Here is a 27,640-nt window from a genome sequence, read left to right as displayed (position 1 = left end):
AATGCGACTGTGGGTTGTTGGCCGGTCCGGTTGGCATCTTCGATCTCTTTCCGAAGCCTTTCAGAGTAGTATGCTGATGCGTTGACACAAAGGTTATGAACCTCAGCCCAGCTGACCACGTCGAAGGAGTGGCCGGCAGGTGAAAGGAATGCTGCCTGTAATGGCTGTGATGAAGCATTATGCTTGACCAAACTAGCAATGCTCGTCAGGTTTGGATTGGAGAATCTGAGCACTGAGTTAGAGACGATAATCTTAACAACGGTAAGGACGAAGAATCCTAATACTTTGCGCTATGAGGCTCGCCGTGTAGGTTCCAGAGCCTCATCAATTCCTTGTCCGCGTTTCGCGATGGGAACACAGACGGATCGGCCATAGCTTTAGGCAAATCACCTTTCAGATCGGAAGTTGCAATTGGTGCCATTTTACAATGCCAAAAGTCAAGGGTCCAAGGCAGCTGTGGTGTTACTTGCAACTTTCATCATCATCTTCGAACCCTCAGAACCAGTCTCTTTGACAATCCTCATAAAGCCCCAAGTCTCTTGTCGGGTTCAGTTGAGTAGTCACAGTATGTGCTGAACCATCTACATGTGGGTAAGTTGTCCGATTGCGATTGTTGACCGACATGTGATAAGATTAAAATTGCCTATCAGCGTCGTTACCGGCGTTGTACTGACCGATGGGATAGGACCAATGACATGGGCCACAATCTGACTGATAGCGCACGAACGCTTATCATGCCTATCTTGAGGTTATGACCAAACGCTACAAGGGAGAATCAGCTCTCATGAGTGATAGGCAAAGTAATCTGATAAGCGCTGTCGTAGAAATAAGCGTACCAGACAGCGGAAAGGAGAAATGCAATTTTGTAAGTAAAAAGAATGAAACATATTTTCACAAATCCCCGCCCAACCTGGGAATACTCTTCTGCATTCTGCTTCTGATTTGACAATTTCCGAGGACTCGAAGCTGTCAACGTCAGCAAACCGCATTATGGGCCTCCGAAAACGTTTGGAGCTCCGCTCCGAAAGCGCCGAACTCGGCACGGAGGGCGGCCGGCTTTCCAACAAGGACATGGACCCTATCCCGATGGGCTCGCCTGAACGCACCTGGGGTTGGCCGAGTTTACTCGGGTTTTGGATTGCTGAAGCATTTTCCATTTCCATGTATCAAGGTACGTGGTCGTAAGAATCTGAGAACACGGATTCTGTCACTTTCTGTTTCTCAAGCTTTTTAAGATGCAATAACTGACTTGGATGGTCTACAAACAGTTTCATCGACATCTGTAACGAAAGGTCTCAACCCAGGTCTTGCCATCCTCGCAGTATTTATTGGCCATGTCTTGGTATGCATTCCGGCGATACTGGACGGATACGTTGGCTGCATTCTCGGAATCAACTTTCCCGTTTTCACACGAGCTTCGTTTGGTGTACGGGGCTCGTACGCCGCAGTATTTGTCCGAGGAGTTGTCGCTTGTATCTGGTTCGGTACTCAATCGTTCCAAGGTGGACAGTGCTTGCAAGTCATGATTTCCGCCATCTGGCCGCAGTTCAATAACTTTCCGAATCATTTGGCGGCGGATGCTCACGTCACAAGCTCCGAGCTCCTTTGCTTCTTCCTCTTCATCCTCATTCAGTTGCCACTGCTTTGGCTACACGTGAGCAGTCTAAGGTACATGTTCATGGCTAAGACGGTCATCATGCCAATTTTCGGCTTGACTCTCTTCATCTGGGCCATTGTTGCTGGTAAGCCTTCTACTCTCTATCCAGCTAACAAGGCGGAGCACTGATGTTTTCCAGGCAAGGGTTTCGGACCGACATTCTCTAAACCTACCGTAATCAAAGATGGAACCCCAGCAGTTGTGGTGTTCTTTCAATGCGTCACGAGCGCCATTGGCCCCAAAGCAACCCTCGCTTTGAACATGCCAGACTTCACCCGCTACGCCAAGGATCCCAAGCAAGTCTTCTGGACTCAAGCTGTAGGATTGTGTATCCTTGTGACGATGTGTGGTGTGCTGGGCGCGACGGTCAGTAGCGCCTCCGAGGTCATCTATGGTAAGGTAACATGGAATCCCTTGGAGGTTGCCAGATTGTGGGACAACCGCGCCGCGCAGTTCTTTGCAGGCCTCTGCTGGGCATTTGCTGTCATTGGTACGAACATCAGTGCGAACAGCGTCTCGTTCAGCAACGACCTTTCGCTCTGGTTCCCGAGATACATCAACAATAGACGTGGAGCGTATGTCTGCGCGGTCTTTGGTGTATGCGCTGTGCCGTGGTACATCCAGTACAGGTAAGCTTCAGAGCCCTCTTTCATCATCGAATATTCTTTAACGTGAACATAAAACACAGTGCCAAGTCCTTCTCCTCTTTCCTTGGTGGCTATGCCCTCTTCTTGGGTGCCATCGCAGGCATAATTGTTACCGACTTCTGGATTTGCCGTGGGCGTAGGATCGCAGTATGGTCGCTCTACGATCCACGGGGCATTCACTACTACACTCTTGGGGTTAACCCTCGAGCCATCATTGCTTTCATCTTCGCCATTGTTCCGAACATGCCTGGGCTTGCGGCTGCTTGTGGTGCGAATGGGGTTCCAAATGGGGCGATATATCTGTACAGCTTGAGCTGGCTGGTTAGTACAGTGGTTGCAGGTTTTACGTATTGGCTGTGCTGGAAGATCCGGCCCTTCCCGGTTGACGAAACCAGAGAACAGCTGTACGTCGAGGGATTTCCGGAAACAAAAGAATCGATCGGGTCGGAGAAGGGTATGGAGACCAAAGAGCCGGATGTCAAGCCAATTTGATAGACTCAGGTCATTTCATTTTTGATTCACAATAGACTACATTGCTATGAGGACCCACATCAAAGCTTGAAAGATATCATCTCACTGTGTCCCTAACACTCTAGTGCTATTCGGTGTGGTGTTGATTACAAGTTTCGATTCAAAGCCGCTTCAGATGCAGCAGGCGTTAATTCAATGAGCTTTCCCAAACCAGCGACAAACATAGCATCTAGTCGAAGCAAGCTTAAATTCAGGAGATCGCAGCTTCTTGACTTTATTCGTAGCAATCCTCGCCACTGTGTCAAGAGCGTTAACGACTCATCAGCGTCGACTGTGGACGGGGACAAGGCGAAAAGCAAGACGATAAAGTTACTAGCGATAGCGAAGTTGACGCGTGAATCTAGTTGTACTTTCAGTCGGAGGTTTTTTCTATAAGCTAGGAAAATGAAAGATTGACATACAAGAATGCCAGAAGGCTTCTAGGTGATGAGCCTCTAGCCTGGCTAGAAAGCCGTACATCTCGCGAGCGACGGCCATCGCTCCGGTGCGTAACGCGGTGCGAGCCTCAGCCGGAGCTTCAGTATTACTAGGCCGTAATAAAGCCTTGAATATTGAAATCTTCGCGGTAATGTAGGCTAGTTTTAAGCTGCCGTTGCCGTCCAAGCCATGGCATGGTGTGCATGTGGAAGGCTGATCTGCCACGTCTGGGCGATCCTGCAGCCACTGTGCAAGCTCCATCCGTAACGGCCGGGCGACTTCAAAGGTCGCTTCCAGGGACTTTGTAAGTACTCTGGTGGCTTTGATAGAGCTACGAAAGTCAGCATCGATTTATGGGTCTTGACAGATGATGGTTAGCGCCATGGAGCTTACAATATCTGTCGCTGAATCTTGGAAACGATTTCAGTCAATAAAGCCAGATGCAGGAAGTGCTTGGAGGCGGAGGAATCGTCATCAGCCTCCGACAAGGGTCCAAACTCGTCTGCACGCAACGAAGAGACATCCCAGTCACATTCCTGGATGTGGGAGCTGCGACCAAAATTCAGACTGAGCCACTGATCTTGTACGTATACCGCCCAAGCAAGTCGTCGACGAAGCCGCTTTTCCCAGGGTGGTATCGGCCAATCAGTTGGATCTAGATTGAGGCCGAGACATTGTGCAAGCGCGACGGTGTCTGCCAGCATGACCCATTTGAACGGCGTGTCTGCCACGTGCTTGTTGGTAGGCCGACGCTGGATCATGAGAAGCATCGTCTGCACGACGGCAAGTGACGGGGTGTGAAACTGAGAGAGAGCTGCCATCCATGCCAGCTTGAAAAGGCGATCTGCTGAAGGTAGCGTATCGACGTCTACGCAGAGCTTGTCGTCAAAGACACAAAACGGCAAAGCATGTCCGTATATAGCCGCCAAGAGGCAAGTCGGCAATGCTGATGGTTCGCTGTCAATACCTTGGGTAGTGTGTTCTCTAGAGAGGATTGGGAAATATGGCTGAACATATCTCCAAAACCTGGAGTGTCATTCGTCAGAAATGTTCGAAATCATGACAATGGGGTGTAAACTTCTGCCTTACAGACTAATCAGCCTCTTGCCGACTTCATCAGGAACCATATTCGCAACATCGGATCGAAGGTCTGATTCACTGCCGGTAAGACCTCCAGGCTGTGCCTTCCTTGCCAGCGAGTTACTTTGAAACATGAACTGGGTAGGGACTCCATCGTCCAAGCCCATATTTCTGATGTGAAGCTGCTGAAAGGCGCACTCATTCTTCTCGTCAAAACGATAGAGATGAAGCAGGTATGGGTCCGATTCGCCGCTAAGTCCGATTACCTGGGCGTTATGGCCAGGGGTTGCATCTAATGATGACAGCAACGGTGCAAGTTCTTGCTGTGAAATGGCTGGGTGATCCTCGGGATGTGGTGAAATCGGACTGGTTGAGTTGGCCGCATCTTTTCTCAAGTTCTCTTCGTTCCCGGGCGAACCCGTTTCAGAAAAAGGAGATCTCATGTCGGTGTCGGAAGGAGTCCGACTTTGCTGATTCGGAACGATGACATCGCTAGAATCGCTTAGACGCCGTTCAGAGGTCCGTCTTCTTTTATTCGGTTCCCCAATGAAGGTACAGTCTTTGCCCTGCCGTCTGCACAGCTCGCAAGGCGGCTGATCGTGTAACAAGCAGGCGGCGCGCTTGTAGCGGCAGAAGTCGCATGGATGGCTGTTACGATGGCTAGACTTTCTGGTCCGGTTACGATTGGGACTTTCCATGGTACTTTGCCAAAGAAAAAGATGGAAGAAGTTTGTTGTCGCGCATCATGTTCCCCGCGTCTCCATAATCATGTTGGCCGGGGTCTATAATTGTCTACGCACTCTGATAAGGAGACGATGGCCGATTGGTCAATTAGAGTAATCCTCCAGTCAACACTACAACCCAAGCAAACCCCCGGTATGGACTCGTTCGGCGGTTGGGTTTTCCTTCGATGCAAGTCGAGATATATACATTTCTCCCGCGGGGAACTCAAATCCAGTCTTGCCCCCTTGCTTTGCGTCCGTCACCAGAACTTTTGTACACGCCGCTTTTTGCCGTCCGGCCTCCCATCCTAACCAGTCCCACCAAGTGATGCACTCCAGCTAAAACGCCATCAACTACCTGCACATCTTCGCCAACAGCCGCCTCCACAGCACCCTTGAGTGGCGTCATACCCGCGCAGCCGAGCAGCAGCACATCGGCTCCTTTCTCCTCGACCAAGCGCTTTCCGACGTTGGCCATGATGTCCATCACCTCATCCTGACTTTTCTCGTGGAGGTCCAGCACCCCCAGCTTGCAGGAGATGACACCGGCGCAGGAGGTCGAGAATCCATAGTGGTGAATGCTGTCTTCGTGCAACACCCGTGACCGCTCGCTCACTGCGATAAGCCCGAACCGCCCGCCGAGCGTCCGGGCTGCGAAGAGCGACGCTTCCATGATGCCGATGACAGGCTGGCGTGGGAGCTCCTCGCGAAGCATGCGGATGAGGGCGTGGTCGGAGTAGCAGGCCACCAGGATGGCGTCGTGTGTGGCTGCAAGAGGGAGTACAGCTCGTGCGGCGGCAGCGGCCGACATGACGTTGTCGAAGCTACCTTCAATTGCCGATGGCGCAGGTCTCGGTGCAGTGAAGCCTGTGACGATCACATCGGGGGGCAGCTGGCTCTCAACCATGGCGACACAGGCGTCGGTCATTGCTCGTGTGCTGTTGGGGTTGATCAGAAGAATGCTGATCTTCTTGTTCTTTTCCGTAGCGGTTTCACTGGTGCCATTTGCCGGAGCATGTCCGTTGACTGACAGCTTGGGAGGCTCTACAACGCCCGTCTGTTCCGTGATGCGCCCATAATGCTCTACACGTCGGTGTCTGGCAAAGTCAAAGGTGCGCTCTTTACCCGGTTGACATTCATCAAGGTTGATTTCCGCGTAGACAACCTCATCCTCCGTTGTGGATGCCTCGGCGATGAGTTCACCCTCCGGCCCTGTGATGCAGCTGCCGCCTATGAGGTCATACTTTCCATCGTCAAGACCGCACCTTGCTGCGCTGATACTGAAGCATGCATTCGTGTAGCTGTGGGCTTGCATGACCAGCTTGTGGTGGAACACGGCCTTCTTGCGCGCCTCGTCAGGATCCATGTTGGCGCTTGATCCCCAGAGGTGAGGCGCGAAGCCTGCCGTATTATATCCGCAGAGCACGACCTCAACACCTTGCAGGCCAAGAACGCGCCAGCTCTCAGCCCAACGTCTGTCGTTGCAGATCATCATGCCGAAGATGGGTTCTCCTCGTTTTGAGGTCGATTCAACGAGGCCGGGCACCCGGAACGCATTGAATCCCAGATCACCGGGCTTGAAGTACCGTTTCTCCAATTGGTTGGTGGCATTTGGGTCTGCGAACGGCTCAAAGTCGCCAGGGAGGTGAATCTTGCGGTACTTGGAGATGATTGAGCCGCTCTTGGCGTGGTAGTAGATGCAAGAGTTGAATGTTTCGCCGTCATCGGTCTTTTCGGCAAAGCCAGCCGATACGTCAACCCCAAGTTCTTTGGCCCTGTCAAATAGGGGTTTAGTTTGAGGCTGCGTAGCTATGTCGCCGTGTTCAAAGAAGGAGTCAAGCTCCACCGGGTCATTTATGAGATGTCGAGGAAAGAAGGTTGTGAAGGCAGCTTCAGGAAAAAGAACGAGCTGTGCTCCTTTGGTTGCGGCGCCTTCAAGAAGTGCTATCATCCGGTTCAGCGTATTAGTCCGAGAGTCGCCATAGTGCGTCGAGCCCATCTGGGCTGCCGCCACTCGAAGAACCCTTGATCCCATTGTTGTCGTTGGTCGCTGGCCCTTCCAAACTTTCGTCTGTACGGATATCTTTACTTGAGAATAAACTAGTCACTGTTAGAGGCCCGGACGAGACGTTTCGTGAAAATGATGTCTTTTTGCGTCCAGCGTTAATACTAAAAAAGCTACCCCTCACCCACGGGCTGACTGCCTGTATCCTCCGGTCTATCTCCTGTAGGCTCCATTCCAATCGCCGTCGGGCGATAGGGCGGGTGATAGGGGCCACTCGCCAATCGCGTCTTGTAGCAACTTGCCTATCCTTATCTATGCCTGGCCTATCTTCAGAGCTTCGTTATCCGCAATCACGCGCATAAACGCAGCGAAGGGTCGAACAGTTATGAAAAATGACTTGAAGCTGACGCTCATGAATTGAGGGGATGAGAGAGTGAACATAATTCGAGCCTTAGGAAATCTCATCGCAACGGAATCGCGGAAGTGCATCGTCATACTCATCCCCTACCCGATCAATGGTGGCATTCCAAAATGAAGGTCGACCTTATCATTGAGAACGCAACGGTGGTGAGTTTCTATGGCGGCTTGAAAGGCCATACACATATCTGACGCCTGACGCATCACTAGGTTACCGCATCCGACGTTCATCCTCGTCAAGACATTGTCGTGCGAGATGGAAAGATCCTTGCGGTTGGCCAAAACTTAGGCTCTCTCTTTTCGGCCGAAAAGGTTATCGATGCTCAGGATGGGTTCGTCATGCCTGGCGGCGTAGACTCACACGTGCATCTCGACCAGGTAAGACCGAGGCGTTGCACCTCTGCCGACATGTTCTCTAATACATGTCTAGGACAACTCTCCGACCGGAGATAACTTTGAAAGCGGTACGAGGTCGGCGATTGCTGGTGGAACAACGACCATTATTGCCTTCGCGACCCAGGAGCGCTATCATCAGTCCCTGCGTCCCGTTGTCGAGGACTACCACTCACGTTCAAGGGGCAAATCCTATTGCGACTATGGCTTCCACATCATTCTCACTAACCCTACACCGACCATTCTGCGCGACGAGCTTCCGTTCTTCGTGAGCGAGGGCATCACCTCCGTAAAGTTGTACATGACCTACGAGCCACTGCAGCTGAAGGATGGAGAAATCCTAGACGTCATGATGGCGACGCGTAACTTGGGGATGACTACAATGGTGCATGCTGAGAACAGCGACATGATCTCTTGGATCACAGCGCGTCTTGCGGAGCAGCAGCTTACCGCGCCCTACTATCATGCCATCAGTCGCCCTAACATCGCTGAGGACGAGGCAACTTACCGCATCATTGCCTTGGCTGAGCTTTCCGACATCCCTATACTCATCGTTCACATGTCTTCCAAGACCGCTGCCTCCCATGTTAGAAGCGCTCAAACAAGGCTCCTCCCAATTCACGCGGAAACCTGTCCACATTATCTCTATCTCACAGCAGACACATTGCGCCCATCTCACCCAACAGATAGCTTCTCCGGCGCAAAACACATCTGTAGTCCACCACTCAGAGAAGATCGCATGGACCTGGAAGCCATGTGGACGGGTATCATCAACGGGACGTTCACGACGTTCAGTTCGGATCATGCACCCAGTAAATACGATCATCCTTGTGGAAAGAAGGCGGGATTGGACAAAGCTGGGACAATGCGATACGACAAGGTCCCAAACGGTTTGCCAGGAGTAGAAACACGGATGCCGCTTCTTTTTGAAGGCGGTGTGCTATCTGGAAAAGTAACGCCTCAGAAGTTCGTTGAAGTCACAGCGACCAATCCTGCCAAACTCTACGGCCTGGGGGAAACCAAGGGCGCCATCGCCGCGGGCTATGATGCCGACTTCGTCATATGGTATCCGACAGCTGAGCAAGCTGCTGCTCATGAGGGAGCTGACGCCGCCAAGATGGAACCCTTCGTGCTAGAAAACTCCATGTTGCACCATGATATCGATTACTCGCCTTTTGAAGGAATGGAGTTCAACAACTGGCCGCGTTACACGATCCTGAGAGGCAAACTAGTGTGGGATCGAGACAACGGGGGTATTGTTAGTGAAATGGGATTTGGGCAGTTCTTGCGCCGTGGGAAGAGCACATTGAGCAAGCCAAGGAACCGTTGGGTGAACGAGTTCCAGCCCATGCCAGAGATGAAGAGCCCTAGCGTGGCATATCCGTAGTCATCGTCGACATTTTCCACAATTGTTTCCATCAATCTATCAAATTCTCCTGAACACGTACGCAGTCAAAGCAAAGGAGTCCGAAGAACGGTGAATAGTGCAACCGAAAGGGGTCATAGGGATTGATTTATGGATTAGTGGCCATGAAAAGTACAAGCTACTAGCAGAACCGCACTTGCATATTGTGTTCCTTGGATCTGTTTTTGTTCAACATTTATTTTCTTCCCTTATGGGGGCATGAGGTGTAGCTCTGACAAACTGGGTTGACGGGAATGAGCGTGAGATTTCCTCAGTACATCAAAGTCAGAGCCACTCTATTAACATCACGATGTGGAATCTATTTGCGGTAATAAAACGGCCATTTCTTTCTCTAGAACGCCCAAAGCCACCCCCAGCTCCCGCCATTGATCTAAGTGATGACGTGCTTATGGGTCTACGTAGTGGGACATGTATGTGTTGGTGTCAACCACTATCGCGGTCGTGTTTGGTACCATATGAAAGTCCCACCTGCATCATGAAACAAACCAAAGGAGAAAAACACCCCCCTCCCTTGGTGTTTTGATCCTCGTCTCATGTTACCCTTTCAATAATTTAGCATTCAGAGTGACGAAGGAGACGGCCAAGGGCGTAGCGATAATACTCATAACAGACGAAGGTAGCGCGAGGAGGAAAGCATAGGACGGGGGAGAAGGTAAGTGAGTTTCTCCTATTCTGCGTCACCCGCATGACTGACAAGTTACCTCGGTGTCCAGTCTCTTCGCCGCGGAGGCCTCGATTCCTGAAGGAGCCACCATTCAGGGATTCGAGCTCGTTAATCCTGCTCCCATCCAATTGACTACATGCATGGTGTAAACACAAAATGCAAGGCAATGATTGCGACATAGCGGGGTTACTGCCCATTTAGATTTCTCAACCGCGAAGTCCAAAAGACTGAGTGCGACAACGCCCGATGTTCAGAAATACCTACAAGAAGTTTAACATCTTTGGTTTCAGGTGAGCATAAACAGTTCGCGCTTCTTTGCAGTCCCTATGGCAGATTCGATCCAGCGGCTGCTGGGCCACCCAACGACAATGCTCAATTATTCCGTAACCCTAGCTCTTATTCTTTTTGTCGGGTACCTTTTGCAAAACGAGGTCGTTCGATATCGAAGCAGGATCAGGAATCTTGCTGGTCCTCGTGGATGGCCAATTGTTGGCAACCTATTCCAAGTATTAATAAGATCCTATCTGTGGGAGGTTCGTAACTGACTCAGTAACAGCATCCATATCAGGTGCCGGCAGAGACATATCGACAATGGGCGAAAAAATACGGACCTGTGTTTCAGATCCAACTCGGAAATACTACATGTGTCGTCGTCAACTCCGTGGAATCAGCGAAGCATCTTTTCCTCGGCCAGCGCCACGGGACGAACTCTCGACCAACATTTTTTGTCTTTCACCAAAAGGTCAGCAGAGCCGTTACAAGCATCGGTACCAGCCCTTGGGATGAGTCTTGCAAGAAACGTCGCAAACTCGCGGCTGGCGCGTTAAATCGCCCACGAGTAGAGAGCTATGCACCCATACTGAACCTCGAGGCGCGAGAATTCCTGAAAGATCTATATTCTGTCTGTTGCAACGGCTCGGTGGACATCGATTTTCGCCCCGCTGTGCGGCGGTTTGCCCTTAACCTCAGTCTGACGTTGAATTACGGCACCCGAGTCTCAAATATCGAGTCTCTTGCAGATGATCAGCTGCTTGCAGAGATTATATATGTTGAGTCAGAAACCTCAAAATTTCGCGATACGGGCAGGGACTATGCCAACTACATTCCTTTACTCCGGTACTGGGAACCAATCGCTCACTCACTCGGTTTGGGCTCGACGCCCAAAGATCACGCTGCGGACATTGGCCGTCGAAGGCTGGAATACAACGATGTGCTCTTGAGTCGACTGAGAGACGAAGTTCTACTAGGGGAGAATAAACCATGCATTCAGAGCGGAGTTCTAAAGGACCCCGAATCTGTAACTCTTACTCGGGAAGAGTTGATTAGTGTCAGCTTGAGTATGATGGCAGTGAGTTTTCTACTTCGAATCGAGGCTGATATGTAGAAACCCATGTCTGATTCATCCTAACTTTGTTACCCAGGGAGCCGACTCAAATCAGCCAACTCTGGCCTGGGGTATCCTTCTCCTGGCACATCGCCCTGATATTCAAGAGAAAGCATATGCAGCCATCAAGAATGCCAATGTTCTAGATCAGCCCTCAAATACCTACGCTTCTACCAAGGTCGATTATGTGGACGCACTGGCCAAGGAGATTTCAAGATATTTTGTTGTCCTGAGGTTGGCTCTACCCAAGGCGACTTTCACAGATGTATCCTGGGATGCTGCTACCATCCCTGCCAATACCTTGGTTTTCTTAAATAGCTGGGCTTGTAACAGAGGTAAGTCATAAATGTGGTCTCTTCTCAATGTGCTTCAGCTAAAGTGAAGTAGACCCAGAACTCTTCAGAGAACCAGAGATCTTCGCACCCGAGCGATGGCTTCCAGGGGCACCTGATCAGTACGCGCACCAGTTCGCCTTTGGTATTGGAGGTCGGATGTGCGTTGCTTCTCACCTGGCACACAATGCATTATACACGGTCTTTTTGCACTTGATCGCACGCTTCCGAATCCTTCCAGCAGACGGCAAAGATTCCAAGGAGATAGACCCACTGAACGGATTGAAAGGAGTGACATTTGTTGCCACGCCAAGGGGTTTCCAAGCAAGATTTATACCAAGAGAGGAATCAGGCTTAGAGACATGGCTTAATGACCCTAATGCTAGCTTTTGACTATGAATTCTATCTGTAACTAAGTATAAAATAATAAGGTAGGTACGTAATAGAAACGCAGGGAGAACCTTAACATCGTTGTTTTACGAATTTTTCTTTCTTTTTCTTTTGTCGCTTTCCGAGTTTTTATATCTTTTATCACTTCTGCCTTAGCTTTTTTTACCGCCCCTAGTGCTTCGGTTGTATTCGTTGGACCGTCCGAATACTATAGGTTCATAGCGTTGAATGGTTTGACAACGAGGACCAGGTCTTAAACCTATCCACAAGGCAAACAAGGAAAATTGAAAACCACATCATGGACAAGTCGTGTCACTGGGTCGCCAGTCCGACCGCTGCATGCTGCCGACTTCCCCGATAAGAAAGTCAAAACATAAGCCGGATGCTAAACTGCCCAGTCAGACTACGTGATGTAGGAACTGCGGAGGTCAGACCGCATGAGCCCGCATTCAGCAGCCACTCGCAAGTGGTCCGTGAGGCAGAACGGGCGACCTAGATGCGGGATGTCGCAATAGCTCGGGTGGGGTCATTGACTACCCCGCCAGATGACATTTAAGGCTCCTGCTGCACTTCTGGCTTCTTTGTTCCCTTTGATCTACAGCTCAAGTCTTTACATTCCATCTTCTTCTTATTGATCATACGAATCCGAAGAGAAAAGCTTGGATCTGAAATGGCATCTGCAAACCTCAATGCCGCTGACCTCTTCAGCGTTAAGGGCCTCGTTGCCGTTGTAACCGGTGGGGGTACTGGTACGTAATGCTTAATTATAGGGAAAGCAGCACCTACAGTTGTCGAGCGGCCTCACTAACCCAAAGACAAGGTATCGGCCTTATGATTGCCCAGGGTCTTGAAGCAAACGGTGCAATTGTATACATAATTGGTCGTCGGAAGGAAATCTTGGAAAAAGCAGCTAGCACCGCCGTATGTTGAAAGTCTGAAGCAGCTCATCACCACCTTCTCTCTTTTGGAAAACCAACGACTGATTTCTACCTCCTCATTTCAGAAGCACGGCAATATTCGCATTATTCAAGGCGACATCACCCACAAGGCCGATCTTGAGCAAGCCGTCGCTGAGATCAAACAGGCTCATGGATATGTCAACGTTGTTATCGCCAACTCTGGAATATCAGGCCCAGCTCTGAAGGGCCTTCCCCCGAACCCAACTGTCGCTCAATACCGCGACTTCGTGTTTGGTTGGGACCAGAAAGACTTCACGGAGACTTTCGCTGTTAACACCACTGGTGTATTCTTCACCGTAGCGGCATTCCTCGAACTACTTGATGAAGGTAACAGGCGCGGCAATTTTAAGCAAAGGAGTCAAGTGATTGCAACAAGCAGCATTGGCGCCTACAACCGCCAACCAATGGGATTCGCCTACGGAGCATCGAAGGCAGCCGTAGTACACATGTTCAAGCAATTGTAGGAACCGACTTCTCGATCATTCTGCTCAGACTCAATACTAACGTCCACGAAGAAGTACGGTCTTGGTGCCATTCAATATTCGCGCAAATGTGATTGCGCCAGGATGTAAGTTAAGTTCCGATGTACTATCGCTCCCCCGATACACTTACCGTCCGTGAACATCAATGTTTCGGGGAATGGTCCACACTTACTGATCGTGTCAGTTTACCCGAGTGAGATGACTGCAGGTACTGTGGAGCAGCACAAGGATGGTTGGCCAAAATCCGTTATCCCGGAGGAAAGGGCTGGGGACTTGGAGGATATGGCTGGTGCTGCACTGTTCCTGGTCAGTAGAGCTGGCGCCTACACCAATGGCAATGTGCTTGTTACGGATGGTGGAAGACTTGCAGTGGTACCATCAAGCTACTAAAGTCTCAAGAGCCGAATTCTGCGACACTTGACAGCACTTTGAAATCTTTTGCTTTATCACACAGTCAATTGAAGGTATGAATGTTTTAACGCCTAGTTGAGGTGTCACAGGGAAATGACCTCTTGTTTCCCGGACTGGGCTTTTGTATTGGCAACTCTTCAAAAAGCTGTCCCTGTTCGTCGTACTCGTGTCGCTCGAAAAATTCACCCTAAGCGAGACCGAAGGGAAGTCACGCTACTGATGTGTTAGAACTGCGGAGAATAGAGCGGGACGCACCGCCGATCCTGATTCCACTCGGTCCAGGGTGATGTCACCTAGCACAGGTAGGGATTGAGCCTATAGGAGAGATGCAACTAAACAGAAGTAATTGCCACAGTTGCCGCCAGGGGGTGTGTCTGACTACCCATTCGGATTCTCCCCATCATTTCTCACCTCTGACAATACTGCCCGGCTCGGGACTGGATACCTTGCTGGGAGGGTTATGTGCCATATGTTCCCCTAGTCGTCTGGTAGAAAACACACTCGGCTTAACCTGTACCGACATCGTACAAACCTTACAGTTCAGTAGATGGTATGAGCTATAGGTTAGTACATGGTTTCAGAGTGCCGAAGCGTCCAATGAGGGAGGACCCGGCATCAGTTACAGCTTTCGATGATGCGCACTCCCCCCGTTTGTTAATAGTGGATATGTCATAGTTGGTGTCGTGTGTCTTATTCTGGGTGATTTACACTAGTCGTGCACAATCAATTGGGTAACAAATGATGGTGCCTCGGTTGCTCCTCTGCAAATCTAGGCATCATAGCGTCGGTCATTTCGCCGGCGTTTGGGGTCTGGATGGGACCACAGAAGTGTGGGCAACTTATCCATGCTCTACCTGAAACCATGTCCTCGATTTGCAATGCACATTGAGTAAATCCTCTTAATAATCGTTGGCACCCTTACGCACCTAAGATACACTGTTTCCATCTTTACTTTAATCTACAAGATACTTAGATGAGATATTCACCATGCTGAGCCTTCTATCAATAGCAGTTTTGGCGCTACCGGCGCTTCTGCTCTATCTCTACTCAGCACTGAGTTACCGTAGATTCAAGCAATATGCCCATTTTCCTCAACTGAAGCCTTCATTGGTATGGGGTCATCTTAAGGCGATCAACGATTTCCACAAAAGGCGTAGAGAGAAGAATGCCCAGATGGGTTAGTTGATTCAACAATGCACTGATAGTTGGGCGCCATCAATTAACCTGACATAGATCCAACGATGGGAGACATGGCCGAGTCAATCGGAAACCCTCCAACCATGCTCTTGGATATCCGTCCAGTCAGCCGCCCATTGCTCCTTATCCGAACTCATGAGGTTGCGGAGCAAGTATCGAGACAGTCGAAAATGTGGCCTTACAGTACGCCCAAGTCCGACACAATACTGTATCTGACTCCACTGCTGGGTGAAAGGTCCATTGTTATGTCCCAGGTAATGAAATTAATCTTCGTTAAAATGTCAAAGCTCTCTTTTCAGACACTTATGAGTAATCCGGCTTAGGGTTCAGAATGGAAAGATATGAGAAAGCATTTCAACCCAGGGTTTGCCCCCCAGCACCTCATGAGCTTGATGCCGGTAATTCTGGACAAGACACAAGCGTTCCTTTCGAAATTAGATACACTTGCCGACACAAGGGAGGTATTTGAACTAGAGCCTCTGTGCACGAACCTCACATTCGACATTATTGGTTCGTTCACGTAATTCGTTTATTTCTTCAAGCTCAACTGCTCATTTGCTTTCTCTAGGTGCTGTGACCATGGATGCCGATCTCGGTGCTCAACTCCCAGGAGAGCTACAGGGTGACTTTATCAGAAACTACAAAGAGTTTCTTTTATCATATAGGGAAAGGACGGGTATCTTTCAGTGGTGGGAAGATCCCAAAAAGAATCGTAGACGGAAGAGACTCTCCAAGGCTGTCAATGCCTTCTTGGAAGATCTCATTCGGCGCAAGTTCGATGACGTTAAACACAACGAAGGCGTGCCGAGTCGTAGTATCTTGGCGCTAAGTTTGAAGGATACTGAAGTATTGACTCAGGGCATCATCAACGACACAAGAGACCAGCTGAAAACCTTCATGTTTGCAGGTCATGATACCACTAGCATTCTTCTCCAGTGGGCTTTCTATGAGCTGTCGCGGACTCCACGTGCGATGAAAGCTCTCAGAGCCGAGCTGCAAAGTCTTTTTGGCCAAGATCTGAGCCCCGAGTCAATCCGTGAAACCTTGCTTATAAGAGGCGAAGAAATTACACAAAAAATGATATACACTTCGGCAGTCATCAAGGAAACTCTGCGCCTGTATCCGCCTGCTGGCTCCGCGCGTCTTTGCCCCCCTGGCGCGAATTTCAACCTTCAATTACCAGACAGTACCAGCTTATGCGTTGATGGAATGGTTTTGTATAATTGTGCCACCTTGATCCAGCGAGATCCCGAGATCTACGGAAGCACTAAGGATGACTTCGTTCCAGAGCGATGGCTTGGTAACACGGATACATCAATGGCAACTAATGAAGAGGGACAGGAAGGCATCAGCAAAGCCGGAGAGAGTGAGATTCCTGCTGCTGCATGGCGGCCATTCGAAAGAGGACCCAGAAACTGTATCGGACAAGAGCTAGCCAACATCGAGGCGAGGGTAATCTTGGCCAGTGTGGTCGGTAAGTATGTCTTTCAGAAAGTTGGTTTGGGAGAGGCAACTCTGGACGAGAAGGGCAATCCAATCATCAACGAAAAGGGGCAATACAGGTCCGACACGCAACTCTACAACGTAAGTCCACCGTCAACTTCTCGAGCCATTGCCCGGTCATTTTTAACTCGAAAAAATAGGCTAGGCAAATCACTGCACGCCCCGTCGACAACATGATGGTCCGTGTAAGTCTAGAGGCTGCATACAAAGACTGAAAACCTTACTTAGGAGCCAAACTCTTGGATTCTCAATAGGTTGTGAATCTTGAACATATCAAAATAGTGTTATGCGAAAGTTCCATTGGACAGTGACAACTCTCCAGATCCGAGCATGTTTGGGTAACATGCTATGACATAGTTATGCCGCTCGGCCATCTGCTGTTTCAATAATTCCTCGTCACAATGATATGCTTTATTTCGTTGCCCTGCTGGATGCCCTGCTTGACCAATAGCCCCTGACGGCCTTCTGGCAGGACGGGTTATGTTCTTAGAAATATCCCACCGAATGCGAGCTGGCGGCGTTATAAGAAGATCCACAGTTGTCACCGGGCTACTCGAGAACGCCTATTGAGCCAGGGACTTTTCTGAACGCGACCTGTGCCGTGGACTTCCAATGTGCAGCGATTTCATGATAAGTTTCATCCGCCCCCAGACCTCGAATTGAAAACCATAAGTCTTGCTCGAAGTGCGACAAACCTTCACAGACGAAACGTCGGCAATATCCTACTTTAAGGAGTTTGCAACTGGTAGAACCCAGGTAAATCCTGCTCATAACATTTCAAACGTCCAGTTTCAAGGTTTTAGAACAATTTTCGGTGCTAGGTCAAACGTTCTGGGCATGGATCAAGGCTAGGAACCTGTAGTGTGGGACACTGCTTGGAGAACGGCTGTAGCATCGTCACTTGGCTTCTGATTTCAACTTACGGCAGGAATATTCTCGGGTGGTCTCCGACCGGCACAACAAGACCAGACCCTTGAACAAGTTTGTATCCCAGATTAGGGGCAGATGGCTTAGTACTAGAGATGTCTTCAAGGGCTGACAGAGCTAGATTGCCAGTATTTATAGATATATTGTCCCTTTACATCATCGAGCAAGTTTGCATCTTGGCAGTCACTGCCGCCAATGATCGTGGTGCTTACAAAAAGAAGCGGGAAAACCCTCAGGGCTAGGGGAGCGATCATTCGGAGGACATGCATTTGGTTGATTGAGGTGCGGTATGTCGAGAGGTAAGATGTGATGACAGATGTGAAAGGCAAAGCAAGTGATGGAAGTAGCGATAATGAGTACGTGCTGCCGCCTGCTTTTGGAGACGTAAGCAAGAAGGGTCTTGATGACGAAGACGGGGGGGGTTTGAAATGTCCAGTTTTCGCTCGTTTCACCAATTTAAACATAAAAAGTATGGAGTTCATTTTGCAGATTGAGTGGGCAATGCCTTCGTTCAGAAAGCCACACAGTCTACATAAACTCAAAACATGTGGCATGTCCTTCGCTGTCATAAGGTTCATCTTCTATTGTCTCAAGTCCTTGCCAATGTAAGGACACTCCGCATTCCCCATTAATTAAGTAGCAAAGATTCATTTAGCCGTGATCTCGCTTGGTAGTGGCGCGTTTTATTGGCCTTCGAAGTCGATGATCCCATTCATGCGCGCTGTAGCTAACCGGTAAGATATGAGTCGTGGGCTCAGCCGCCCACTCTACCCTGATATGCGCATAATCCGATTCTTTAACAACATCTACAACTCATCGGAATATCCGGTGGGATTTTTACACCGCGGACTGATCTTTCACAGTCACTGACCATGTTATTTTTGACTGGCCGGCGGGTCTCGGCACCTTTGGGTCATCCCAACTTTGCGCCCGTACCCACTTCGACCACCGGGCCGGTGGACTTTGCCTCGGTACGACGGGCCCGCGCATCCCGATCGGTAGCCTAGAAGTCAGACTCAGGGGGAGGGAGGTTCCAATCCGGTTTGATTGACCTCAAGATGACCGGTAGGCTAAGAAGTATACCTAGTGTAATGCTAAGTAAAACAACCTTCACCCGGTGTGATCACAACTTTCCAGGAAGTTTGATTTCCTGATCACGAACTTAAGAGGATGATGCATGTTGGGAGGACTCGGTACAGCTGCCAGAAATTGTCTTCCTAGGCGCCACATCAAATGGTGCCACCTCGGTTATAGATCAAGAGCACACCATACGAAGCACCTCTGCTTCACAATTTTGAAAAAAGAATTGCCTTCTATAAGAGTACCTATCTGGAAACCAAATTTCATACCCTTCTCTCTAATCCCAGGATTTAACATTCTGAATACCAAGCGTTGCACCTGCTGGCAAGGTACACCATCCATTTAAGCCATTGGGAGGCTGGTACAGCCCGCTGGTACCGTCGTCGTATGTAACCCTTATGGTCGACGTGTAACGTTTGTGGTTTCCGTCAAAATAAGCCCAACCGTCATCCTGTATCACCGCATTGCCGGTTTGGACGTTCCAGCTCCAGTGCCCATCACCGCTGTTGTAGTAGCGCCAATCAAGACCGCCGGCGACATCAAGTACGTTTTTAGCTCGGTATGACTGGCACGGATCTGCAAGTGCTGGGGCTACCAGGAGGGCAGCAGTAACAGAGATAAACAAACTCTTCATAGTTACTGTTTATCACGTATTAGAAGATTATAAGGGTTTGAATTAAGACTGGTAGTGAGGGTTCTAAGTGTACTCACCTAAGGATAAGTCGAAGGGTAGTGAGTCAAATTGTATAGATGTCTTAGTCTTCTGCAGTTGACGATATGATTGTTAGAGGCAAACCCAAGTCTAAAGGAAACCACTAAGACTTATACTGCGCGTTCGAGGGCGAAGAATTCCTACCGGCTGTCTCGGCCTCTCAACCGCACCGTCTACTTACAATCAATTTAGCTATGACCTAGCACTTTGGAAGTAATTCATATTATATTTAGATTAATTGCGTTAGTTCACCTTGATGTAACAACTATTTCAGAAATGGCAATTAGAGGTGACGTTTGCCTCGTATAGCCACTTACGCAGCATACTAGTCATCTATCATGGTCAGCGAGGTTGACCCTGATATTTGCCGCGGCCTCCGAATGAACTTTTGGAAGGTGAATATATGGGGTTAATGTCGCCGCAGTGGGACCGCACTTGACCCGCACTTGGCTTTACACTCAAACGGCTTCTGAAGTCCACAAGACCAGTTTGAATCATCTGGACATGCGTCCCAGCAGACAGTCATCGATGAAGTAGAAAGGAGACGCCGAAACCACACAGAAGCCTTTGAACATCGAGGCATGAAGTTGGTAGACTCGGCGTACTGACAGGCGTGTTGTTGGTTGCTTTAATGGCGTAATTGATATAATTTCATTTTCTTAAAACTGACTGGCGATTGATCCCGTAACCCCTTACAGTAAAACGAGACTTTTCACGTGTGGCAGGTGGTTGGAGCATGTAGTCACTTGCGTTTACATGTTTACTACGATGCTCCGACCATACCGGCAGCTATTGCAAGGCACATCTTGACTCATGTCAGCTCGACCCATCCGGCCTTCCGGTGTCCGCAATATCGAAGCCGAAGCTCATTGGACAGCAGACATGGAATAGCATAACTTCGAACTAGTAGCTAGGCAGTACACTTATTGAAAAAGAAAATAACACGGTTGAACAACAAGACAAGCGTCCGAGGCTAAGAGAAAAGAACTATATAAGCTGATCGGACAGTCATGAACAAACCGTTGTTTCAGTCATATCGTTATCTTTAGTTGCTCAGGCTACTCTACACACCTGCGTCTTGAAATTCTTACAAAAGTGAGTGTGATTCTTTTATAGTTAGTATCTGAGGACTTAACTCACTGACTGAAGGTATCTAACAGTATAACGATGGTTAACTTGTCTCTCCTCGTTACGGCTACTTTAGCAGTCAGTGCTGAGGCTGTCTCATACACGTGGACGAAATGCCTCAATGTCGACAAATGCCTCAGCGTTGGTGCCCCTGGTGACCCTACCGGTCAAAAGGGCAAAGTTTTCAGGGGAAAGGCAGGGGCGGCGTCTTTTTGGTATCCGGGGACTTATCTTTTTCCCTATTCGGCGACTACTGGTTTCACCTACGACCAAGGGGATGGCTACTGGTACTCGCATGATGCAGATGGACTTTACATTTCGCCTCAAGGATACGTCAACTTCGCCCACGATTACAACAAAATTGGCATCAACAGCAAGGACCAAGACATCGGCTCAACCTACTGGGTTCATGGAGGAGCTCCATGCTGCCTGCCGGACGAGGTCGGGGTTAACATTTATGACGTCGTCGCATACCAGCATTCCGCTTGAAAGGGACTCAGCCATGCAATGATAGCCAAAGCAACAGTTATAGCCTTGATAGCTGTAATATCCTCAAATGTATAGAGAGAAGAAATCTTAGAAAGGGCTTTTCTTTACGATTTTTCAACCAGCATTTTGAATGCAACTAATTGTCAGAAGCCATCGTGAGCCCGAAATTGGATGGACTGTTTGAAATCCGAATGAGTAGGGGGTTTTTCCAAAAATTGTCTCCATATGAGGCACAATGCAGATACGAAGATAGCGGTACGGTTGGATTAGCTGTATGATCTCACATAGATGAAGTCAAATTCTGAAAGCGAGGGTAATGTTTGTTCAATTGCAAACGTCGAGTCAAAATCACTCATTTCAGTCCGACTTCTTTGTCGATAGTCGCAGCAGAATAGTTACACAACAGAGAGAGTTTCCCACGGGTTCATCATGTCTGCCGTCTGAAGTTTGACTGCTTCGCCATGCATAAATCCATGGACACATGCACCGCCTACTAGGCGATGTCTATCAGATCCATATTTGCGGAAGATCAGTGGTACACGAGAACCAGGCACGATCCATATTGAGTCATCCTGTCTGAGAGATTCTGATCCAACCCCAATGTATCCTGCCGACGTGCTGAATATTCTCAAATAGATAGCGTGAGAAAACGCTGTATCATAGTGCTCTTTTGATGGACTTGAAGGTATATTTTTACTCACTTGTCGAAACTCGGTCAGGGTAGAGTCGTACTTGTTTCGTTCCTGTGCCGGCGTGCTTTCTGACAACGCTGTAAGTTTGATCCCAAGCCAGTGTAGGAAAGCGCGTCTGTAGCTCTCGTCAATTAGACACCGCGGTGGATCGCTGCCTGTATTTGTCAACAGAGAGCGCCAGACTATGTTCAGGCTTGCTTCATGGAAGCTAGAATGATGACCCTTCAGGATCCTTATCAGCTTCGGAAATGGCTTGCCTGCACTGATTTCGTGTTTGCTTTCCCCTACGAAGGAGATAGCGTCGAGCCTCCAGCCCCAATCTCAAGAATCCTAGATGACTCGTGAACAACTAGTTTTCGTGGTAGGCTGCCCGCAGCATTGAAACGTCTGTAACCTGTGACTCTTAACCCAAGAGACTTTTCGCATCGCCAGTCAGGAACCCAGGATGGCAAGTCGGGGCTACACTGAAAACTTTCCCCTTCGACGCAATAGAGCAGAAGAAAGTCATCACTGTCCTTGAGGATCTGAATGGCCGCTGAAACGTACGCCGATTCAACAGTACGGTTGCCGTAGACCGGTTGTAATCCTGGTTTGTCATGGACACTCTCTCCCAGTCCCACTAGCCCAAGCAAAGCATAAATCTTGTCGCGCGGATCGGTAGCTTTAAAGCGACGGCAACGGACCAATGATTTTTTGAGGGCCTCTGCATAGCCTTCTTCTCTACGCGAGAGTTTGTTTGCTTTAGTACCGTTGGCGTACTGTGGTGGCATGGTCCAGGAATTCGATCGTCAAGGCTCAACGTGCTAAAGTAGCTTGACCAAGAACTGGTGGTGAGAAATGGGAAAGTGCTTCAAGATGTCCCCATGAAGTGGCATGACTACCACAGAGTACAACCGCATTCTTGGCAAGAACGACTTCTTGGATGATCCAGACTCTTTGGAAGTAGGTCCGGCGGAACAGCTTCCTGATAGCATTCCAAGACGCGGGGTCGTAAAGCACGTTCTGTGCAGCAAGCCCTCCCCATACTCTCGCTATTTTGCTTTGGGTTATTCGGTGAGGGTTCACTTCGGCATGGTGGCTTGGTTCTATCGTAGGAAATAGGTTGATGAGATTTTTAGCCTCCCTTGTGTCGCTGTCCTCTTCGCCCAACCAGATCAGAACAGAATCGGCCGAGCTGTATATTGTCGACATGAGTCGTACTTGGCTTGACCGCTCTTCATCGTCTGTTTGGATAATTGAGATCGCATCAATCCAGAACTTCTTGCCTAAGAGCTCTGGTCTCTCTCTAATGCGCAATAAAGCTGCCTTCAAGTTTTCTGGGACAAGGATATCTTGTCCATTACATGTGATGGGAGTGGCTGGTCATCGGGTCTATTGACGCTGGCTGGGCCCCAAGTGTATGAAACGGCAAGGTACGGGACTAAGTCTTGATTCAAGCTCGTGACCTCCAGAATACAACTGACTTTGTTGGAATCACAGTCGTCTTGATGTTTGATCGAAATCAGTCGAGTATTTCTAGCGTTGAGAGGAAGAGCGGGGTAGACGGAGGATGGAGCTTGGGTGTGGATGTTTTTGACACTTCCACTTGCCGTGCTTGCCATTTCGCTCATCACATCGAAGCTCTAGCCTGTCGGTACGTTAATCATCTGAACTCATGGCAAGGCAACAGTATTCCTAATACTTATATGTCCAGTGTTGTGCCTCAACAAAGTACAAAATGAAGGCTTGCTTGAACCCCGCAATGAGACTTGAGCCTAGAACGCCATAAGGGATTGGGGTGAATTGAATTGCGGGTTGCTCAGCCTCAACTCTTTTCAATATTTCGCGCAAGCCCCCCAAACAATGACGCGCCTAATCCCTTTGTTGCCGCGCTTACTTATCTAGCTTACCCCCACTCCATTCAACCTCATCTGTCTCTGTTTCTACCTCATCATCCACAGCTATCGAGTTCATGCTCCCTCAAAACCTCTTCCCCGCATTACTCGCAGCGACTAAAATGGCTGCACCCATCAATCCTGTTTGCCGCTATAAGTTTACAATCCTTCCCAAGTACTTTGTGGACTATTACCAGGTCGCAGATAAGAGCCCTAATGGAAAAGCAACGACACAGCCGAACCTGGGGCTCCTTGATAAACCGTTTGGAGATGCAGCCAGTGAGGCAGATTCCACGCCATGGGAACGGTTCGCCACCCACGTCAACAGACTCAATGCTGAGAGTCCAGATGACGTTGCCTATAAGGTCCTATATCTTACGAGACACGGGTTAGGGTTTCACAACGTGCAAGCAGCCAAGGTTGGGACGGCTGAGTGGGATGTAAGTAGTTATTCTCTCACTGGTTTTCTATCACTGACAGGGGTACTGTTGTAGAGGTACTGGTCACGTCTCGACGGCGATGGAGTAGTTACATGGCTCGATGCCGCGCTTGTGGACACGGGTATCCATCAAGCGAAAGATCTGAGTGCATTCTGGGCTGATTCCACGACGACCGAGAAAGTTCCCTTCCCCGAGTCTTTCTACACCAGCCCGCTCCGTCGGTGTCTTGAAACCAGTAAGCTCGTGTTCGGCGGCTTGATCGAGGAGAAGGGCCAGGAGTTCCGACCGCTCATCAAAGAAGGACTGAGAGAGCGTATGACCGACCACACGTGCGATAAGAGGAGCCCAAAGAGATGGATTGAGAGCGCGTACCCTAAGTACATCATCGAACCAGGGTTTAGTGAAGAAGATCAGCTGTGGAAGGCCGACCGATTCGAGACCACTGAGGAGCATATTGCTAGAAAGCAGCAAGTTCTTGATGAGATTTTTTCAACGGATGCGAACCAATTTTTGTCATTGACAATTCACTCATATGCCATCTCGGCCATCTTGAGGGTTGGGGGCAGGAGGAGTTCAGGGTTAGGGAGGGATCGACGATTGCTTTGCTGGTTCGCGGAGAGAAATCTGATATCCCGTCAAGCTAGTTCTCAGAAGGAGTTTTCGGCTTCATTGCACTAAGCCCAGCCACGTTTTCTCAGTCATGCTATGTTTTCTAAGCTATGTTCTCTATACGAGCGGGTGCATATGTCTGATTTATTCTTAACAGCTTAGTGAATGATTCTTCTGTTGAATGCTGCACGTCATTAGCACCAGGAGCGTAGAAACAAACAAACGGTTATGGTACTCGTACAGTATCCCACGGCTGCCAAGCGAATGAACCACAGCTGAAGAACGAGATGCCTTAGCTCTCGATCAAGATCTCTCCCTCATTAGAATCGTAGGAGAGAAGTATGTTTACTCCTGAAAGTAGATGTTTGAAAACACCAGCAGATAGGAAGTCATGCCCAAAATGTTGTTCAACATCCTAAAAGGGGATCCCTGCTCGCCATATCACGGTCGGGCTCCGCCGCGACCGCTGTGATCTCCGCCATACTGGCCCTCCCTCGTATGTTCACGAATAAAGAGACACAGTTGATAAGCGAATCTATGATCGATTCCATCAAAGCTTATAAAGCTCTCATTTTATTGATTACAACGTCTTGCTAGCTTGAATTTATATGTGACTCCTAACAAATCTTACTAGCATTCATTTTGCCACCTCTGTTAGCTCAACTAGAACCCTCTTTCCATCGCGAATCTGCACGTTGGCCAGAGTCAGACTCGAGCTCTTGACAGTTTGCCTACTGGTCTTTTCGGTCAAAATAAGGTGCCACATGTGAGCCACGCAGCCCCCGCCAGAGCCATCGGGGGCATTCCAGACTTGGATTTCGTTGTTCGACTGGACGTTCATAGAGTCTTTGACTCTGAATTGAGTAACTGCATCCAGAAACTGTTGATAGTTGAAGCTCCCATGGTTAATTCTTTTTACAAGGTTAGCACGCTTCATTATCCAGGAACATTGCGCCTCACCTGACAAGTAGATCAGAGGCAGTATGTTCCTTGAAGGCCTCATGCGAGAGTATGTCGTTGGGCTGGAAAAATATCTTGTTGAAAAGCTCATCAACCCAGCCGCCAAGAGGAGCCGAATTTGAGCTCAGCTTGATTTCAGACATTTCTCCAGTAGCGCAGTCCGCGACGGGCAGGGTTAGGCCTTGCGGGACAAGTTTGCCGTGTAGGATGCCTGTTAATCGAAGGGAATAGTTAGAAAAGGATTTCCTTGGGTTGCAGGGTCAATTACAATAAGAAGAGATATTCAGCTCATATTTATTCTCAAGACACTACAAATAAAACCTCTTTGAGAAGTTTACGTTGATCTCTATGGACGTTTTCTTGATAGTCTCATGTCACTTGCAGGCGGGATTCCGCGTCGGAATTCCGCGCTTGCATAGGCCCACCGCTTCTCGACTAGCGCAAGCCTCCATGCACGGACAATATTAGTCAACCGTGGTTCCTCACGTCACACGGCCGACTACCATCGACTTGTGTTGCTCCCCATCATCTCCACAAGAACTGCTTGCTGAACGAGCCGGAGACATGATCTCTTCCCGGCGGAAATCATGCATCGCCTGCGTCAAAGCTAAGAAGCGCTGCGACCTAGGCCTGCCGGTATGTCACCGCTGTGCCACACGACCTTCCCAATGTGTGTATCCATGGGCAGAAGCCAGCGGCACAAGTGCCTCTTCATTGGGTCCCAGGGACTTCGAGCTCGAACAAAGGGAGTCCTCGCTACAAGACCTGGAAATGAGAAACCCGCAAGCCCAGCAACAAATCCTGGAATTTGGGAAGCTGGACAGAAACAACGCCATTGTACCCGCAAAAAGTCCCTTTAATCTGCAACCATTGTCGCCTGTCATGTCTAGTATGGTGGACGGTCTATTAAGCCACGACCAGTTTCTCTTCGATTCTCACCAACAACTATTCGAGTCAACAAACTCAACTTTTGATCAACAACTCGTACCACTGGTCACTGGAAATTCCGAACCAAGCTTTAGCAGTATCTTCCAGGCAAGAACCGAATATGTAGCCCGGCGTCTGGGCCTACAGCCTCACCGTCTTATCAATGCGGGGCAAACAGCGTTCATACATCATTCTCATATAGCTGCATCCTTACATCTTCAAGAAGCGTTCGCCGTTAGTGCCCTCTTCGCGATGCAGAATGCGATGAACGCACAAGTGGTCACCTCAGAAATCGATCGACGTGCTGCTCTACTTATATCAACAGTATCAAAGGAACTATCATCTGATTACCTCACCAGCCTCGATCTCCTAGCGCCAGTCCAGGCCCTTCTCATCTACCAATGCATCCGCCTCTTCTCCTCAAACATCCGGCAGCGCTCTCAGGCCGAGTATGACGAATCTGTTCTCCTGTCATGGGTATCTCAGTTACGGCCGCAGATTCGTCCTTTCAGCGACAAGAATGACTGGAACGACTGGGTCAGAGAGGAAAGCCTCCGCCGAGCGGTATTGATGACCGAAATCATCTCTGGCACTTATGCATTTCTTACGCAAGGCAGGGATGAGGCAGAAGCGCGGGTTGTGATACTGTCGTTCACGGCTCAAGCTACGTTATGGGAAGCGCGATCGAAGGCGGAGTGGGAGGCTGTGTGGACTCGGGGCCCGAGAATCGAGGTTAAAGTGAGGCATTGGAATCGGGATATGGCTTTTTCCTGTCCCGAGAACATTGAAGAATTGGGTATCATCATTCGAGCCATTTACCTGGGAGTAGATGCCCTGGAGGAATGGTTAGGCGGACAAAAAGAGGAATTGCTGAAATGGGGGTTGAGACCTTGAAGCTATCTGCCAACCCTTGAACGTAACATTGTAGAGAACCGTCACCAGGGTGATAGAATTTAACGTTCAAAAAAGCAACCACGTTGACAATGTTTCTTTCTGGTGTCGTAGGACATTACGTTTTCAGGTCCCACTCCCCTATTCATTTATCTTTGTGTACTTTAGTTTGGGTATAGGTCCGATTGATGAGTATGTCAACTATCTGAATGCGACTGTTGTACTACCGTTGAATCTGGCTCGTAGAACGTTCGCATGATTTACTATAGCTAAACGACTGGGTTGTATATTGTC

The 27,640-nt window shown here is 49.2% G+C and overlaps 7 protein-coding genes across 7 annotated transcripts; 5 read left to right on the top strand and 2 right to left on the bottom strand.

The window, feature by feature from the left end:
- Nucleotides 1-990: 990 nt before the first annotated feature.
- ColSpa_04616 (putative peroxiredoxin prxA) lies at nt 991-2,796 on the top strand (the record flags this gene model as incomplete). The annotated part of the gene is made up of 4 exons (XM_049270828.1): nt 991-1,171; nt 1,323-1,742; nt 1,797-2,286; nt 2,346-2,796. 4 exons carry the CDS (start codon nt 991-993, stop codon nt 2,794-2,796), a joined length of 1,542 nt encoding a protein of 513 aa, XP_049126785.1.
- A 2,484-nt stretch (nt 2,797-5,280) lies between these two features.
- ColSpa_04615 (N-carbamoyl-D-amino acid hydrolase) lies at nt 5,281-7,089 on the bottom strand (the record flags this gene model as incomplete). The annotated part of the gene is made up of 1 exon (XM_049270827.1): nt 5,281-7,089. The coding sequence occupies one exon, from the start codon at nt 7,087-7,089 to the stop codon at nt 5,281-5,283; it is 1,809 nt and encodes a 602-aa protein (XP_049126784.1).
- A 501-nt stretch (nt 7,090-7,590) lies between these two features.
- On the top strand, nt 7,591-9,256 carry ColSpa_04614 (dihydropyrimidinase; the record flags this gene model as incomplete). Its single annotated transcript, XM_049270826.1, has 3 exons — nt 7,591-7,626; nt 7,687-7,854; nt 7,907-9,256. 3 exons carry the CDS (start codon nt 7,591-7,593, stop codon nt 9,254-9,256), a joined length of 1,554 nt encoding a protein of 517 aa, XP_049126783.1.
- Nucleotides 9,257-12,735: 3,479 nt separating this feature from the next.
- Nucleotides 12,736-13,488, top strand: ColSpa_04613 (short-chain dehydrogenase/reductase SAT3; the record flags this gene model as incomplete). The annotated part of the gene is made up of 3 exons (XM_049270825.1): nt 12,736-12,814; nt 12,886-12,986; nt 13,069-13,488. 3 exons carry the CDS (start codon nt 12,736-12,738, stop codon nt 13,486-13,488), a joined length of 600 nt encoding a protein of 199 aa, XP_049126782.1.
- A 7,015-nt stretch (nt 13,489-20,503) lies between these two features.
- ColSpa_04612 (uncharacterized protein) lies at nt 20,504-20,953 on the top strand (the record flags this gene model as incomplete). Its single annotated transcript, XM_049270824.1, has 1 exon — nt 20,504-20,953. The coding sequence occupies one exon, from the start codon at nt 20,504-20,506 to the stop codon at nt 20,951-20,953; it is 450 nt and encodes a 149-aa protein (XP_049126781.1).
- A 2,688-nt stretch (nt 20,954-23,641) lies between these two features.
- Nucleotides 23,642-24,637, top strand: ColSpa_04611 (putative phosphoglycerate mutase; the record flags this gene model as incomplete). The annotated part of the gene is made up of 2 exons (XM_049270823.1): nt 23,642-23,959; nt 24,014-24,637. 2 exons carry the CDS (start codon nt 23,642-23,644, stop codon nt 24,635-24,637), a joined length of 942 nt encoding a protein of 313 aa, XP_049126780.1.
- A 568-nt stretch (nt 24,638-25,205) lies between these two features.
- ColSpa_04610 (uncharacterized protein) lies at nt 25,206-25,671 on the bottom strand (the record flags this gene model as incomplete). Its single annotated transcript, XM_049270822.1, has 2 exons — nt 25,206-25,422; nt 25,529-25,671. 2 exons carry the CDS (start codon nt 25,669-25,671, stop codon nt 25,206-25,208), a joined length of 360 nt encoding a protein of 119 aa, XP_049126779.1.
- Between the last annotated feature and the right edge of the window lie 1,969 nt (nt 25,672-27,640).

Source organism: Colletotrichum spaethianum (assembly GCF_022836535.1).
Source record: "Colletotrichum spaethianum MAFF 239500 DNA, contig10, whole genome shotgun sequence".
NCBI classification, from domain to species: Eukaryota; Fungi; Ascomycota; class Sordariomycetes; order Glomerellales; family Glomerellaceae; genus Colletotrichum; species Colletotrichum spaethianum.
This window is presented reverse-complemented; position numbering and strand designations above follow the sequence as displayed.